Source organism: Colias philodice, chromosome 26 (genome assembly GCF_061535455.1).
Source record: "Colias philodice isolate Cphi_HAF_F1 chromosome 26, ilColPhil1 Martin Lab GWU primary, whole genome shotgun sequence".
Lineage (NCBI taxonomy): Eukaryota > Metazoa > Arthropoda > Insecta > Lepidoptera > Pieridae > Colias > Colias philodice.
Window position 1 is genome coordinate 6327318 of NC_143111.1, and position 17527 is coordinate 6344844.

General features: G+C 32.3%; 1 protein-coding gene across 2 annotated transcripts in view; it reads left to right on the plus strand.

Moving 5' to 3' along the window:
* Stim (stromal interaction molecule) overlaps nt 1-17527 on the plus strand; it is a 37925-nt gene that overhangs the window by 5338 nt on the left and 15060 nt on the right. For both annotated transcript variants that reach the window (XM_089711502.1, XM_089711503.1), the window contains exons 2-5: nt 9606-9736; nt 11142-11261; nt 11826-11938; nt 12661-12776. In XM_089711502.1, the coding sequence (XP_089567628.1) occupies nt 9606-9736; nt 11142-11261; nt 11826-11938; nt 12661-12776 (480 nt within the window). The remainder of the gene's footprint in view (nt 1-9605; nt 9737-11141; nt 11262-11825; nt 11939-12660; nt 12777-17527) is intronic.

Below are 17527 nucleotides of genomic sequence, written 5' to 3' on the forward strand. Positions count from 1 at the left end.
TAAAATCGGCCCCAGTAGATTATATTTTATTCAACTTATTAATTACTAGCTTTCCGCCCGCGGCTTCGCCCGCGTTTTCAAAGAAAAAGCCGTTCCCGTAGGATTTCCGGGATAAAACCTATCCTATGTCCTTTCTCGGGTATCAAAATATCTCTATACCAAATTTCATGCAAATTGGTTCAGTAGTTAAGGCGTGATTGAGTAACAGACAGACAAACAGAGTTACTTTCGCATTTATAATATTATATTAATTATTGAGCTCTGTGATTCATGTTAAAGTGGATTCAAATAAAATATGTATTGTGTAATATGTAATTTAATGTTATTGTACCTATCTGTTTCATACAATTTTTATATTGTAACGTGAGTATCAAGGTGCAGTATAAAAAACCCAGTTATAAATTATTTAAGTTAATTTACTCTGAATATTATACTGAACAATACTGAAGGCAATATGTTGCTTGTGAGCCTTGATCTACATTTTATTGTAGTTCTCGATAAGTCGTCCCTTTATTGCTTCCTCTGTTCTTTTATTCTATACTTTATTTTGTACGCAACTAGTCAACTTTTTAACCAGAATGATATTTAAGATCTTCAGACACTAACTCAGCGTATGCGCTGTTTCATAACGACCTCCAATAGTCAAATCAAAAACAGAACAATAACAAATAAACATCGATAACAATTACATCGCATCCAATATAGGGAAGTATAAATTAAAAACGTAGACGATTCGCGACACACGTAAACAGGCAGGCAGAGACGTTTGGCACGCAACGCGCGCCGAAATATTGTTCCCATGCCTAAATTAGTACCATTTAGTGCTTTACAATGCACCTGATTTAACACGCCCCTACAGATTAGTCACGGATAATGCGGAATATTAAGATAATAGGATATTTTAATGTCGTCATTCCTAATGACATAGTGCAGAAGTGGGAAATTTTCTCGCAATGATAGAAGGTTGGGCTGATCATATTAAGCTCGTTGGCTTCACTACTTCTTTAAATGAACCGGAGTAGGTATATTATGTGCTGTAGACTGTAGAGTATGGTAAAGTGAAGCTTTTTTCTAGGAAATACATAATTTTATTCTCAAACATGATCGTAACATCAAGTATCTAAAACAAGTATACCCTGATACAGAGCTCAAATTTTCTGAACTCTAAACAAACAAGGCATTTAATTTTAATAATCATCGTTTATAGACTTTCCCATCTCAATTAATGATGTGATGTGAAGGTTAAGGAAACACTGTAATTACATTAAATAGCACATAACGCTCCGTAATATGTTACAACTTACATGCAGTTTCATTGCTATGCCACCACATGTTGCGCGAACTGGTTTATAAGGTCGCAACGATCTGATAAATTTTAAACGCTTACCAATATACTTCCATGTCTATTTTTAGAACCGTTTGTATGTTCTTTTCATGGCATTGTATCTATTTTTATCGTAACAAGTACGATTCATAAATAGGCAGGTCTCAGTGAAGTAAAAAATTTAATGAAATAGTGACCAAAATTTAGTGAGAATGATCATTTATCGTAGCACAACTTCTAATTTAAAAATGGCCCTGTTTAATGGTATAATTCCGCTGAAAGAAGAAGTTAATAAATGAAGTAGTTCTTAAATACAATGGGACTAATCTATACGTCCTTGCCGCACCGATAACACGCAATATATTGTTATCCTTGTGTGTGTATGGGTATAATGTGCGATTGTTAGCTCTATATCTTGGTAAGGCCGTGTATGCATTGTCAATGTTTGCGAATGCCATGGCCCCATGAATGAAGCCTAGGTTTTTATGTCCCATAAAACTACGCTAGAGTAACCTCATTGGAGGCGTTCAATGATAAAAACGGCCTTTCCTTAGCATTCGTTATAATCTAATTTGCACGTTTGCCGTTTTTTTAGTGCATTGTGCATTTTGATGTATTTTAAATTGCAGTCTAGAGAATGAAGTAAGAAAAGGAGGGCTCAGCGAAATCCTTGAATCAGGGGAATAATAATTGATTGTGTACATAATATGTGACCATCTCATCCATCTAATACTATTTCATGGTTTCTTAATACGACCTATTAATTTTTCCACCGGTTATTACAAAAAGATACATGGGTGCTGGAGGTAATTGTTTGGAAAATTCATAAAATTAAATAGATTACCACATCATCATCACCAAGAACACAATGTAAATGGGTAACACGCATTAATGACACATGAGCCAACATCAATTCTACACAGCAATTTGTATTCCATCGTTCAGATACAAGTTCCAAACATTAATTGATCCCAATAATGCAGAGTTAAGTGGCCGGGTATGGTATGGCGTTATTGCGCTATTGCCATACTTTTGTTTTCTACTTTGATTAACTGCTCAATTGTTGTGTTGCCTGTTGTGAAATAGTTACGTTGCATGTTTCACGTCTTCGTCGTCATTTAATGTCCTTTTTAGTAGGTGTCAATTGAAATGAATGGTGTCGATAATTTTGGAATTGTTCTCCTAATTAAGAATTGATGAAAACATCGAATTCGTCTGCTAATTAAGAACTGAAGAAAATATCCAATGAATAGTGGTCTATGTTCAATTTCTTTGCCTTCGTAGCATATTCTCGTATGTGACCTATTAATTATTATTTGAACTGGATATTTTTTTTAAATCTAATCCATCTCAAGAGTTGATTTTAATTCAGAAGAGAATGTATTCCGATTTGATTTAAGCTCTAAAATACATACTGGGTTATCAAAGTATTTAAGATTTCATGAAAACCCCTTCATCAATCTATGAGTCTCCCACTTTTGGTTAATTAAAACCATCGCTTTATAGAACAGTGGTCGGAATTGTTCACAGCTTGACGTAAACATACCGACGTCAATCCACGGACTGCAAAATTGCTCTGTAGTGATTGCTTTTGACTCCATTTTGTTTATTGATACAAGTTTTAAGTGTTCATCATCATCATTTTTTACGTAAATTATTTAACTTGTGATTTGATACCTAGAGATATCGCTGCCCTAGTTCAACAGTAAGATATTTTGAACAAAGTATGTTTTGAGTTATTCATACTTTTATGATTTTAGTGTCATTAATTCACTCGTTGTTAATTGAAATGTGGTTGATTTTTTAAAACTATAGTTTGGTTTAATGTGTTACGGAGTTATTTATATTTCAATATCAATAAAATAATTTGAATATTAGTTTTAAGGCTTTTAATTGTAAGATAACCTTATATTGAACTCAGACTAAATAAAACATGTTTTGTATTTTTAATGTTGTCTCTAAAATGGTTTATTAAAAATTAAGTTTATATTGTAACTCATAGAGTTATTGTTTTTTGTTTTGTTTAAGAAATACTAAAGATTTATCCAACCAAGCTTCCAAATTTATGGAAAATCCACTGAGATCGACACAATTTTAAGATATCTCAGTATTACAGTACATCGATATTTGAGAATGTAAGTTGTCCGACTAAATCCGCGGAAATGTTTGGTAACGGGATAGGAAAATTAATTAAAAACTGAGAAATAGTTTGCTTGTAATGTATTATTTATTATACCTAGTATCTTAATTGCACAAATCAGTCTCATATTATAAGTTCAAATCTTATTATTATTTTTGCACAAGTCAGTAACTATTACTAGCTTACCGCCCGCGGCTTCGCCCGCTTTGTCTAAAACCTAATAAATTATATACTAAAACCTTCCTCTTGAATCACTCTATTAAAAAAAACCGCATCAAAATCCGTTGCGTAGTTTTAACTTTTAAAGATTTAAGCATACAAAGGGAGATAGGGACAGAGAAAGCGACTTTGTGAAGCGAAGATTTTGTAGCCAAATTTGTATGGATCTTCCTTTTTTAACCGCCTTCAAAAAAAAGGACGAGGTTATCAATTCGACTGGTATATTTTTACTTGGATACATTTGATGTCACCCCATACAATTTTTTGACCATTTTCGTCTAAGTTGAAATTTTTCACCATTTTAGACAGTTTTTTCCAGTCATAAATCTGTTGGTAACCTATTTCATTGACTGTATAAGGTTTACCAGTTTTTTTGGCTGATTTTAATTTTTTTTGGCAGTTAGATGTCTCAACATAGAAATGTTTTTATAATTCCATTTAAGGACATTTGAAGATGTCTCTGTGTAGAAATAAAAGAAAAGTAAAAATCTTCCTGACTTTGTAAGATATCTTAAGATGTCAGATTCTTGAACTAAAGGTCGTTAAAAATATGCCAGTGAGACATTTAAATTTGGGCACTTTGGTTGCGTTTTACAAATATCTGAGTTTTGAACCAGACAGAAGAGCGAATTTTTCACATGAAACAAAACTTATCTCAATTTTGTTTTTTTTTAAGATATCTTACTGTTGAACTAGGACAGCGATATATACGTACATAACTAATTGGTGATAAATATTTGCAAACAAAATTTTGGACGTTGAATGATGAATCAGAATAAATTCAGTTGTTAACTTACAGAATATTATTGTGGAATGAATAATACTCTGAATTTTACAGGAATTATGGCGCTTTTCCTTATTCCTATCAGTCGTATATAACCAGTGTTGTGAAGCAGTTTAAAGTGATTGAATTTTAAATCCCAATGTTTTAAAATTTAGGATTTTAGTGATAATATGCGGTTTAAAGAATATCAAACTGAAACTAATTTTAAACGTGTGATTTACTTAATTTCTATAGTTATTGGCTTAACAATTTGTAAGTATGTAAATAATGTATGTTTAGAACCTTTGTTGCTACCCAGATAATTTTTATTTTTTCATTAGTATATAGTTACGGGAAGTTATTTTTGTATGTAAGGAATATACCCAAAAAATTCTCTATTGTTGTAAAAAAAATACTTGACCAATTGGAAATTTACCTCTTTACTAAGGCAATTTTTAATCTCTGATTAATCCCCGGGCAAGCAGCAAGTACCTATATTGTATACTAAGTGCGGATTGATATCTGAAATGTTTTCCATACTATTAGCATTGCAGAATTATATGCTAATAATATTTGCACTAAGTATAGAATGAATATCAAACTGATTTGAAAACTTCTTTGTAGCAGTGTACGAATCGATAGAATGTTCTAGAAGTGGTTGGAAAAGTGTAACAAATCGGCTGGTAACTATGCGTTTGAGAGTACGTGGAAATGTATAAAACAATGAGATCCGTGAACACGTGCGCGGCGATTGTCTGATTTGATATGCTAACGTGAATAATATTGGATGTTTTCAAATGGAACTAGAAATGTGATATCGTATAAGCTTTTGTAGTGATAGAATTAATAGCAGAATCAGGATCGTTTGTAGAATTGCAGGTATATAGGTTTATTATGTAGTCAGTTTAAACATGGTCATCGTCATGATTTAAAAGGTTTTGAAATTGAATTTGAGTTAGCTGGTTGAAGGTCGGTGGTTAAACCAAATTGGGAGTAGTCAACTATGAAAGTGTTTGTTTTGTTGCTTCCTCGTTCTCTGTTTCATGAATCGCAATTACAATAATGATAGAATGAAGCGATATGATTGGTGCTTTACAAACATTCCTCGCTACACATCCTCGTATATGATTGGTGGAAAAGCAACTTAAATGCTTGTCTTTTCCATTTTTGGTAATTCAAAAGCCGGATAATTTACATATGATAGCGAGCGAGTAATATTTCAGTTTATTTTATTTTGAATGGCTAATAGCTAAGGACTTTTCAGGTTAAGGTTGTTTGTCGGATTGGTTTGAATTACAATTGCGAATAGACCTATATATAGGGCAACATTTTATATTGTATTTACATGTGTTAATGAAACGACAAATGCACAAACGTTGACGTATAAGTATTGTACTTTGTATAATGTTAAAAGAGAATTGCTAATCTGCACTTTGTGCGCTATTTAGTAATTCTAATTTACATAATATGTTTGTAATAATATGTTGTACATATTATTCGACACAACATTGCAGAATAAGAATTTGTATGTGCCTGTACAAGTTATTGTTCTGTTATAAAAATATTGGGATAATTAGATACCTACCTACATTTGGGGAAAAAGCAGTGCTGGTGCAGGAAAGAAATTTGTTTTTCAATTCATCTGCGCATGTTGATAACATCACAACTGCTCGAACGGTGAATGAAAACAAAGTGAGGAAACCGACATGTCGAAGAATCAAAATGAAGATGATGATGACACTTGGGAAAATATATTTCGTAAAAGAAAAGATAAAACATAAAGTTTTAGCTCTTGTTTTGAAATTAAATCCTAGTTATTTGCAAAGATTAAAGCTAAGGAAGTTTTCATTATCAAAGTTTACTTGACCCAAATGAGTGCCAAAACTTTAAAATAATATGATGAATGAGACATACAATCTCATTCCATCCTTCCCACAACAAGAGACAATTTCTAGTATTGAGTCACAACAATGTTATAATTATTATTGTGTGTAATTTTAGAAAAGGGTGGTATTTATAAATATAGATATGATCTGATCATGATGAAATTATTTGTACTATGAATACTATTCCTTATTACAAATAGCATAGAATGCGTTGTCCTGATTTTGGTCATTTTGTCCATTATCTCTGATAAAAGTTCAAGAAACATCCGTATCTCTAGTATCATATCCCACAGTGTAGGCAATAGGCATCCGCTTTGTCGGCAGTCGGCACACAGCGGATGCTAAGAGCACTAATTGATGCCGAGATGTGATTTATCCTCCGCCCGCGCTGAGTGAACGCAAACGGTGCGTAAATTACTTTTATCGGTTATCTTGCTGAAATACAGAATAAATACGACGTTTTTGACGCAAACAAAATAGAGTGCCGCTCAAATATTCCATTAAATAATTCATTATTGCGCCATTTGCGTGGTGATTTCCTAGTTTAAGGATACCTAAATGTGTCTAAGTAACCCGTAAAATATGTTAATGGAATGAAGAAATCTTTGTCATGTAATGATGGAATATTTCGTAAGAGATAAGTCCATATGATATATTGTGTACTTAAATATGTTTTTGAAGGTATGACGAGTAGTTCCTGTCGGTGACTAGTATTGTAATACAATTTTATTTTAGAGTATGTACCTACTTACTTACAGTTTTTTCTAGTTATTTACTTATTTACCAAATGGGATTATCTGATTCTTAAAATAGACACTAACTATTCAAACATGCTATACTAAATACATAATTTATCATTACTTATTCATAAATTCTATTTAGATTAGCTTCCTTCCTGTTGACGTCTCATCCAATGCATACAAGCATACTATTTAATAAAGTACTATTAAATGTAAAACTAAAGAAGTATTAAATCAATGTGTGAATGAAAAATTTAAAACACCATACCAAAACTTTAAAACACCGTAGACGGTAGTTATCACTACATAGTATAAAACAAAGTCGCTTTCTCTGTCCCTATGTCCCTATGTATGCTTAAATCTTTAAAACTACGCAACGGATTTTGATGCGGTTTTTTAATAGATAGAGTGATTCAAGAGTAAGGTTTGTGTATATAACCTAATAATTTATTAGGTTTTAGACAAAGCGGGCGAAGCCGCGGGCGATAAGCTAGTAGGATATATTTTAAAAACTTAATGAAAAGAAGGTAAGAAGGAAGAAGGTAGAAGGCAAAAATAAAATTCCATTTTCATTCAGGTCCCTATCATATGGGTTTTATAATATTTAACATACCAACAATTATTTTTTTGCCCTTACCTTTACCTAAAATCATAGGGCATAATAAACACATAATATTGTCAAAAGCAATTAAACTGCAATAACGGCTCTCCTTTTCATAATTTAGGTTAATTTATAAAACCGATAGCTTAAAACATTTTCCGTGTTTTAAAATAAGTAAGTATAGCAAAGCATAGATAAAACCGTAAACAACCGTTTGACCGATAACGCTTATCAGTAGTGTGTGCAATTTATCATAATACAATGCTCTGTTCTTTTTATTTCCCTGTATTATATACCAGTGTTTGTAATTTGAATACGAAATAATTATTTCGGTGAAATGGCGATAGTGCCCCATAAGCATTATTAATTTATTTATGATTTCTATTTTGAAACTTTGCAATGTTTATAAATTATAATGCGAATTAAAACGTTCGTCACATAAGGATCAAACGTTTTAAGGATAACACAATGATTGAAACGGTTAGTTGTTTTAAAAATATGTAATAGATTAATAGTTTGATAAGATGTTATTTATCCCAAAGTATCTCAATACTTCAATAGGACATCAAATCAAACAATGTTTTATTTATAAATCGATCTTAATACATGAAACATGCATTTATGCCCTTATCATTCTGCGACAACATACGTATTGAAATTTATACAGAAAAATCATGGCATAGTTGTTGTTTATTAACTTAAACCTAAAAGTTTTTCAAATCTAAAACTTCAAACATTATATTTATCAATTGTATGGCTAAAAGATTCAATGAAACTCGAGCTGCTTTAATAATATTAATTAAATAGAACCTGGCCTTAAATGGTTACTAGGTAACTAGGTTAAGCCTATTTGAGACAAGTGAAGCCTTAATGTTTTAGTCATCGTTTTGATAAGAGATAAAAGTTATCAGCAAAGTGCGGATCGTGATTGCCGTGATAGTATGCGGATAATATCATGAAAGACAAGTGTCTGTATTATCGTTTCGAATAAATAAAAATAACGTTTGTACATGCCCGCGTGAAGTGAGGATGATTGGAAATTGTTAATATTATTATCACGCGGTAAAGTATGTCCCGCAGTTCCGTCCAAAGCAACCTGATGGAACACAGTGGGGTTTTAGTCACTAGGATACCCTCATAACCCTACGGCTCCTTCCCCGGAAGGCGTCGGTATTCATGCAAGATTTTGCCCATTAAAAACAAATAGTCTTGATAACTAGTATGGGATTTTATTTTTATTTGCATAATAAATCACAAATTGCTTCATTACAACGGACAATAAAGTATAAACATCATTTAATTAACTACTACATTCAGCTCTAATAGGCTTATTATTGTGAACGTAAACAAGGAATTTCACAAGGTAGTAACTTGTTTATATTCAAAAGATAAACCACGTCTCTAATATAATATGTTTGTACGTGTCTTTAGCGGGAATCCACGGTATTTAAATACAAAGAGCAATGACACTGCATCATATTATTGTGACACGTCATGATAAATATAGAACACTGAATTAAAAGAGATAATGAAGCGACGAATGAAAAATAAACATTTTTCAGATTTCGGCTCTCATTTGTAGAAATAACTTTTATTATTATTTATTATATTAAAAAAATAAAGCATATAAATCTTATATATAAAAATGAATCGCAAAATGTGTTGGTAAGCGCATAACTCGAGAACGGCTGAACCAATTTCGATAATTCTTTTTTTATTATATTCCTTGAAGTACGAGGATGGTTCTTATGTAGAGAAAACTTAAATATGTACCACGGGCGAAGCCGGGGCGGACTGCTAGTTATAGATAATTTTGATACAATTCTATTGAAAATACCTATGTAGGTACCTACCAACGTATCTACCTATTTAAATACATACATAGTTTACGTATTTTGACAATCAAACTCATTCGACTATCTACACTTTCAGTATTGCTGGAGGCGTGTCACAACGAGCCGTCCTGCCTCCAGGACCACGCGGGGTTGGAGGCGATTACGCAGCTTCACCGGCAGCTCGACGACGACGCAAACGGCAACGTCGACCTTAGTGAGAGTGATGATGTGAGTTTATGATTTTGTTGTGTGGTTACTCTCTAGAAAAAATGGCCACCAATAATGTGCGAGGATTTGTAGCGAGGAATGTGTCTGTAAAGGACCAATCATATCGTTTCATTTAGTTTTAAGCGTTTGAAGCGATACTATTGGTTATTTACAAACATATTCCACGCTACACATCCTCGCACATTATTGGTAGAAAAGAACCCTTATACGATCGAGAATAGTAGAAGTTGTAACTTCTACTATTCTCGATCTTACATAGTGTAAATTCTATAGCCGCTTTATACAAGACAAAAATTAAAATTTTCTTATTCACCTATTATTGACGATGGAAACGTCAATGACTGTCTCTCTCCTCCTCAATGACTCTTAGTTTATTTAAAAAAATACAAGAATATCAAATGATTTCTTACTTGCTGATCTTGTATGGTAATTTAGATGCTTTTTCGAGTTTTTCAAATGACTCAACTAAACCCCTCGAATACTCGTTACTCATAGGTTTTTATTTTCGGTGAACGCGTATTATAATAACAATCACACTTTGGGCGAGCCGTTTCGAACTTTACATATTATCATGTTTTATTTCCAACAATATACTGACCTACTAGTTTAAATATCACTGGAAACACGCATTGTTCATCAATCAAATGGCACGATTTCAAAGAAAGCATTGGTTTTATAAAACAAACAGCGTAGGTAAATGTTATTGTCGAGATTCCGGCGAAATTGTATGAATACGCCAAAATGGGTTCACTATCTTTACGATTTGTGGAAACAGTTAAACGTGTGCTGAGTTTTTGTGTGGGACTGTCGATAAATAAATTAAATGATATGCGCAAAAGCAATAGTGCAAAATTACGTAGGTGTGCGCGGCTGTGTTCTATGGAAATAATATGGTGTCTATATACTTTCGTTTTATTGGTATGTCATACTGTACAACTTTTTAAAACTCACCTAAATATGTTTTGTTGGCTCTGGCATGCTACATCGAAAGAACAAATTATCGTGGTCTTGGACTGAAAATATACAAGTATATATACTTATGTGATAATGTGAGAGTAACCTATATTTCTTTTTATTTGAGTTTGTAATAAATCAGATTTTTTTATACAAATAGTGCTATATCTTACCTTTTTGCAGCACCCAAACTCTTTATTCTAGTAAGGGGGCATAATAATTATTATTTTTATACATGGCTTACTTATTTATTACGGTATTGTTCCATTATTGTATATTATAGTGTCATATAAATTTATGGCTCTAGATTATTATTATCATGACAATGCATTACATAATTTCCTATACGATTATTTAACAATAGCCTATAAATATTGTCCTTCCAATATCTCAGAAATAATCCTGAATTATTTACAGTTTCTTTTTATAAAGAATTCTCAATTGTTTACAGTTTCTCCGTGAAGAGTTGCAATACGACAGCGGCTATGAGAAGCGGCAGCGGGCCTTCCACCACAACGACGATATGCACATATCCGTCAAAGAACTGTGGGAGGCGTGGCTGCGATCTGAGGTGAGGATATACTATCCTTAGAGTCATATTGCCCTGGTACTTTTTGATGCAAGTTGGCAATTCACGAAAACTAGTCAATGATGAAATTATGAGAGATAATGTAGTTTACGAAAATGTGCACAGCGTACCAACATAGAGTATTTACCAACTATTTCTTGGCGTTAAAATTAGTGCTGGACCCTATTCGTGTAGGGATCTCTCGATCTTTATTAAATATGCCAAGCACTTAGTTAATAGGGCAGCCAATATTTGCAAACAGTTCTTGTTTAAGTAGTGGCTTATCTTAACAACTAATACATATTTCCTGATGCTTCAACTATTACTGAAACTATCAAAACATGTTTTTCAAATCTATTGACTAGTCACAAGTTTTAAGGTATTAATATTATTATCCATTGAGACTAGATTTCTCACTCACACAAAGTATAAAAATAGCAAATATTTTACATACATAAAACTTTAGCTTAAAGGCTTGGTCAATACATGATGCAGCATTTCTAAACTATACTATAGTCATAGTGTAGTTTAGAAATAAAGGTTTTTATTTAATGTTATTTTCAACAGGTGCATAACTGGACAGTAGAGCAAACAGTCGAATGGCTGTCGGAATCAGTAGATCTGCCACAGTATAAGGCTCTTTTCCTGCAGCATCGCGTCACTGGTGCAACATTGCCAAGGTAAAATCACCCTTAATGTATAGTAATAAAGTTCAAATTCAATTTAACAACTAATCTATTAGGTTTTTATAGTCGTTTGTACATAATATAACTTTATTATCATCGTTAAAGTTTGTTTCATGTTTATAGTTCGCACAATGTAACTTTAAAATTTGTACAATGTAATAAACACCTAATACTGCCAAAAAGGTTAATAATACGCCATCTATCGAACTTTTACTAAATAAATTGCTGGTTACATTGTAATTAAACAACATAATCTAGATGGCGCTTTAACTATATAATATTTATTATGTGTATGTGGCTTTAATATTGCTTCTTTCTTAGGTTCGATAGAGAATAATCTCAATTAATAGGTTTATAAAGCGCTGAGCATATTGTTTTCTTAAATATAATGCTGAAATAGACAAGTTAGAGCATTATGCTCAGTGGCTTTGGTATTTAGGTGGAAATTTCTACTAGAATTAAAATGCTATAAAACTACAAATTAACAATATATCTTTAATGTTTTGAATTCCTTATCCATTCATTACTGCAGCGAACTGAAATCTTTCTTTATGATACATTTTTTAGGAGTAGAAAAAGTTCAATCAAGAGGAGGGTTTCGAGCCCGCGTCTTTCGCCAAACGCGATCGAATTTTTTATTTTTAAAAAATGTATATATGTAAAACATTTGAATGCAAAAAAATAACAAAATATCAAAATCTTTTTATATTCCACAGGCTAGCGGTGAACAATATGCAGTACCTGAGCAACGTGCTGGGAATAAAAGACCCCATACACAAGCAGAAACTCGCTCTAAAGGCGATGGACGTCGTGCTCTTCGGACCCCCTAAAGGTAGGGACAGTTTATACTGGGGTACGGATTATTAGGTTTTATATACACCTCCTGGGTCTTGGGTTCGATTCCCGGTAAAGACGAGGAAAAAATGTGTCTCGGTTTGGCAGAATACAGAAGGTTGATCACCTAAAGAAATCGATCGGTGAAACAGCAACAACAAAAACAACAGCAGTACATAATGCACGTATAATATTGAAAATCAGCAGCTTTTTACTAAATGCATATGCATGTATATTGTATTATGTATACACGCTACATAAATACCAAAATAGTCAATTTTTGTCTGTCTGTCTGTTTTGTTTCGAATCATCTTTGAAACAGGTCCAGTACTTACTATTGACCGGTCTTTCTCGAACACATAACGGGGGTCGTGTGTTGAGCCGGTGAAGATGTAACTTGTGCTACTTTTTATTTGTTTTATACACACAGGAGTGGTGATAAGAGGATATTTAAAGCTGAAATTGAATTGCTATTGTGGAAAGAAATTCATATGGATAATCTCTAACCGAGTTATTTATTTTTGTATGTGAACAAAAGATAAATTAACTATGTATTTAGGGTTTAGTATTTATAATCCGAACAATGCACGCAATTTGAAGATAACTGCAATGACAGAGAGAAAACCGTTTTCTTTTAATTGATAGAGAATTAATAATATTTTTAAACACTATTAGTAACTAGCTGTACGCTCCGGCTCCGATCGTAATTTTTCCAACTACCCAAAAATCTTATCTAAAGTTACATCCATACTAATATTATAAATGTGAAAGTAACTCTGTCTGTCTGTCTGTTACTCAATCACGCCTGAACTACTGAACCAATTTGCATGAAATTTGGTATAGAGATATTTTGATACCCGAGAAAGGACATAGGAGAAGTTTTATCCCGGAAATCCTACGGGAACGGGTTTTTCTCTGAAAACGCGGACGAAGCCGCGGGCGGAAAGCTAGTCATTACATATATAAAAAATGTTTAAACGAAATATGTTTAGCAAAACATCATTCGTTCATATATTTTTTCGAATCAGTGTAGCGTGCAATTGTACTTACAATTGCGCTATTATTGTCCAAAGTACATACAGTTTAGATTATTTTTTTATAGTTCGACCTTTTAATGATGGGTATTTCATATTGAACAAACAACATTTTTTATTTAAATAACAGTACGTAGCTGCGTAGGCGAGAAATCGTCGGATACGTGATGTCTTAATAGAATGTCTTTGAAAAAAGTGACAATGGACAAATACACAAATTAAACTAAACAACATTGTTAAACAATAGAGTATAGTAAGAACTATACTCTCCTGTTATTCTGGCTGTCCTCAATTCTGTAAGCTAAGCTTCCATAAATCCTATAGAAAAATTAAAATCCTCAGACAAAAGTTGTTCTGACTGCAAAAAATTCGTCATTTACAAGCACACTAACGTATTTTGCATATAGGTAATAATTAAATATTCCAAGACAATGCTAAGCTAATGTTAGTGTTTTTAAACGCGTGTAGGTTTTCCATAACTCGCCATTTCTTTAGGAATTCATTTGTTTCATCAAAATTGATCCACTATAATTGCGTATTGTAAGTGCTAAACTACTAACGAAAACTCATCGTCATATGCTAACATGTCATTGTTAAGTATTATTATGTCATATTTATAATAGGTTCACCACGCGTTCGAGATTTTGCGGTACTTAATTTTTTTATATTCACAAATTATGAGTAACGATTTAAAATAGAAACAAGATGGGTTGATCCTTTTGTCACTTTAATATTTATTACAATAATGAAACTATTTAAACAATATTTTTAGTTTTGCAGTGATATATATAAGATACATTAGAATTCGCATTTTCATTCTTAATATTTTGTTATGTGACCCAGTGTCATTTGTACTTCCATACGAATTTCTTTCTCATAATTGCACGCCTCATAAGCGAAGCGTTGAGGTGGGTACTACTGTCACTTCGCGCAAAACATCTGATTTTTCAAACTAGAATGTCTTTATGTATCATACATTGCACTTGTAAGATAATACATACACACACATATTAATAAAAAACACTATTTTTAACGTTCATGATATTTTTGATGTCATTTTTGTTATTTAAACTAGTTAAAAAACAGTTTAAAAAAGTTCTGTCTTGGACGTCCGTGTGTCTGTATGTGCGGATCCTTTTTCTTGTTAACACGGTAGCGACCGAAATACTTTACTAATCGAGTCTTTTTTTTTCTCTTACGCTTGAGTATGCTCAGGAATAGAACCCTTTCATTTTTCAGGGTCTGATTCGATGTGGTTTAATTGTTATTAAATAAACAAAAATAATAATTAATAACTATTTATTAAAAAAAAATTATGAGGCGTGCACTTTTGGATTTTCCAAATTTTTTATAAATACGAAAGTAAACTTTACTATCTACTACATTTCATATTCACAAATATAAATTCACAGTAAATGTAAATTAATTTAAGAGCTAATTTATATTATGGTACCCTAAAAATCGATATACGCTATTTTTTTACATAACTTGAAGAACTCAATAAGAGATTGATATAATAACCTAATAACTAACAACATTCTATGAACAACGCATTCATAGAATGTTGTTACTTCATTCTTCAATCAGATAAAACTAGTATGCAGAAAAAAACAGTCCACAAACAATCATGGCTCCACTAATCATTACACAACACAAACGGTTCACTTGATCGCAAAGCGCCGCCGCTAACAGCCCATACAGTGCGGCACGACCTTGTGCGCGGTTAACTGTCGACCCGTGGCAAAGAATATGTCATCAATAATTATATAGAACCGACACTGAAATCAAAATCGAGCAGCTGAAACCGGTGTTTGTTTATAGTGCGAATAGATCACGCACACATATGCGAGTGCAACATGCGAGTTACATCTGTTAACTGTTTGTGCCTGTGTAAAACAATTTTTGACAGCTTTTTGTGCGCTGCAGTTTTGTTTTGAGTGCGAATCGTTCACGCACACAGTTACATCAGTGAAGAGTCTTATGTGAATCACGAAATTTGTCATTAATGTATGGAATTTTTTAAGTGTTGTGTGCGTTTTTGGGTTGGTTTCGGCAATACGTGATGGCACTGGTGATAATGTTATGTTTGACACGCTGTGCCGCCTGAGTTTGCTCGCAGTTGATCATTTGGTGCAAGCGCGGTTTTATCTAGAAGGTAATTTGTTTTTAGCGGCCTATTTAGTGTTGCTAGCTTGAATGTATGCAGGTTCTATATTATGTTGAAACTTGGCAAATCGGTATGTAAAATTTAACCCAAATATCTTTAGTCTATCTGTTTTATATTATATGAGAAACATTTGAACATTTGCGATATTGAATCGAACATTTGAACGTTTGCGTTTGCTGCACGAAGTGATTTGAAGATTTTTATATTTTTTTATGTCAGAAAAGTGAATATAAACTAAATTTCCAAATACGTGTTAGCAATATAAAAACAACGCATTGTTGTAAGTATTTTTACATTTTCTAAGTTATCGTAATTAAATACATATAATTGAACGTAGGTAAGAACAATAATGTAAGTACATATAATTGTACAGGGTAATCCCCTTCAATGTTATCTTGTGTATTTACTCACAATCCTTCAAATATAATTGATAATATTGCAAACAAATAATACTAAGGTACAATAACTTCAATAAAAATCTACAGAGGCAATACGTGTTAGATAGACTTTTTATAGACTGATTTCAATTTAGAATTGAAATAATGTTTAACATTAAATTCCTAGGATAACCAGGTCAGTTAGTCGAAGCATTAGATAAAGATTTTTCACATATTTTATCATAATTACAGTTACTGTTTATCATGGTCGTTAGTCGGTCATTTCATAATGACTGAATTAATTAAACCTGTGAATTAAACCTTTGCAAAGGAATTAATGTATAAGGTTTCACAGTTGTAAAAAGTGTGTGATAACAAAATATATAATATGCTCTTAATATTATTGAAACTCTATATATCTAAAAATATATAGTTTCAATAAACTGGGCCAGGTGTAAGATGTCGTTAAATCGAAAAAAAAAAATAAAAGACGTTAGTATAAGATACTATGGATACTTAGGTAATGCATTTGTTCTTTCAATATAAAAATCTGATTGCTATTATTGATAGCAACAATTTTTTGTTGTCAACGTTATGTTTCTTCATTGCTACCGTTTAGATTTTAAGGATTGTTCTAATAGTTTTATCGAACTAAATTAAAACCAATGAAATAAATTCTTTACAATTTTGAACTCTAGTTTATTCGTACTACCTTTGAACACCTACACAACTTATTATTATTAGCGACAGGTCGTTAATGTTACAATGGTCGAGTCACGGCATTCAGTGTTTGAGTTTTCCGTGTTTAGTTTATTAGAACAAAAGTTTGTCATCTGCTTTTTATATAATATCGAAAATTACGTGATAGATATAATTACAAGGACGAGAAAAAAAAATTATAAAGATTCTGCCATCTTTGCAATTAAGTTAAATGTAATTTGTTTTGTAATTTAATTAAAATTTTAATTTAATTTATAACAGTTTAAACGAAATGAATGGTAACAGTATGACTAAAGCTTTGTTGAAGAACCTTCGAAACCATGGTATTTCTGTGTCTCCTCTGATTTTAACTTGCTACTTTGCATACTTGCAAAGTAGCAAGATAAATGTAAAAACCGTAATCAACTCATTACGAATGAGATACGATCATTGCCTTGCAATAAAGTTTAAG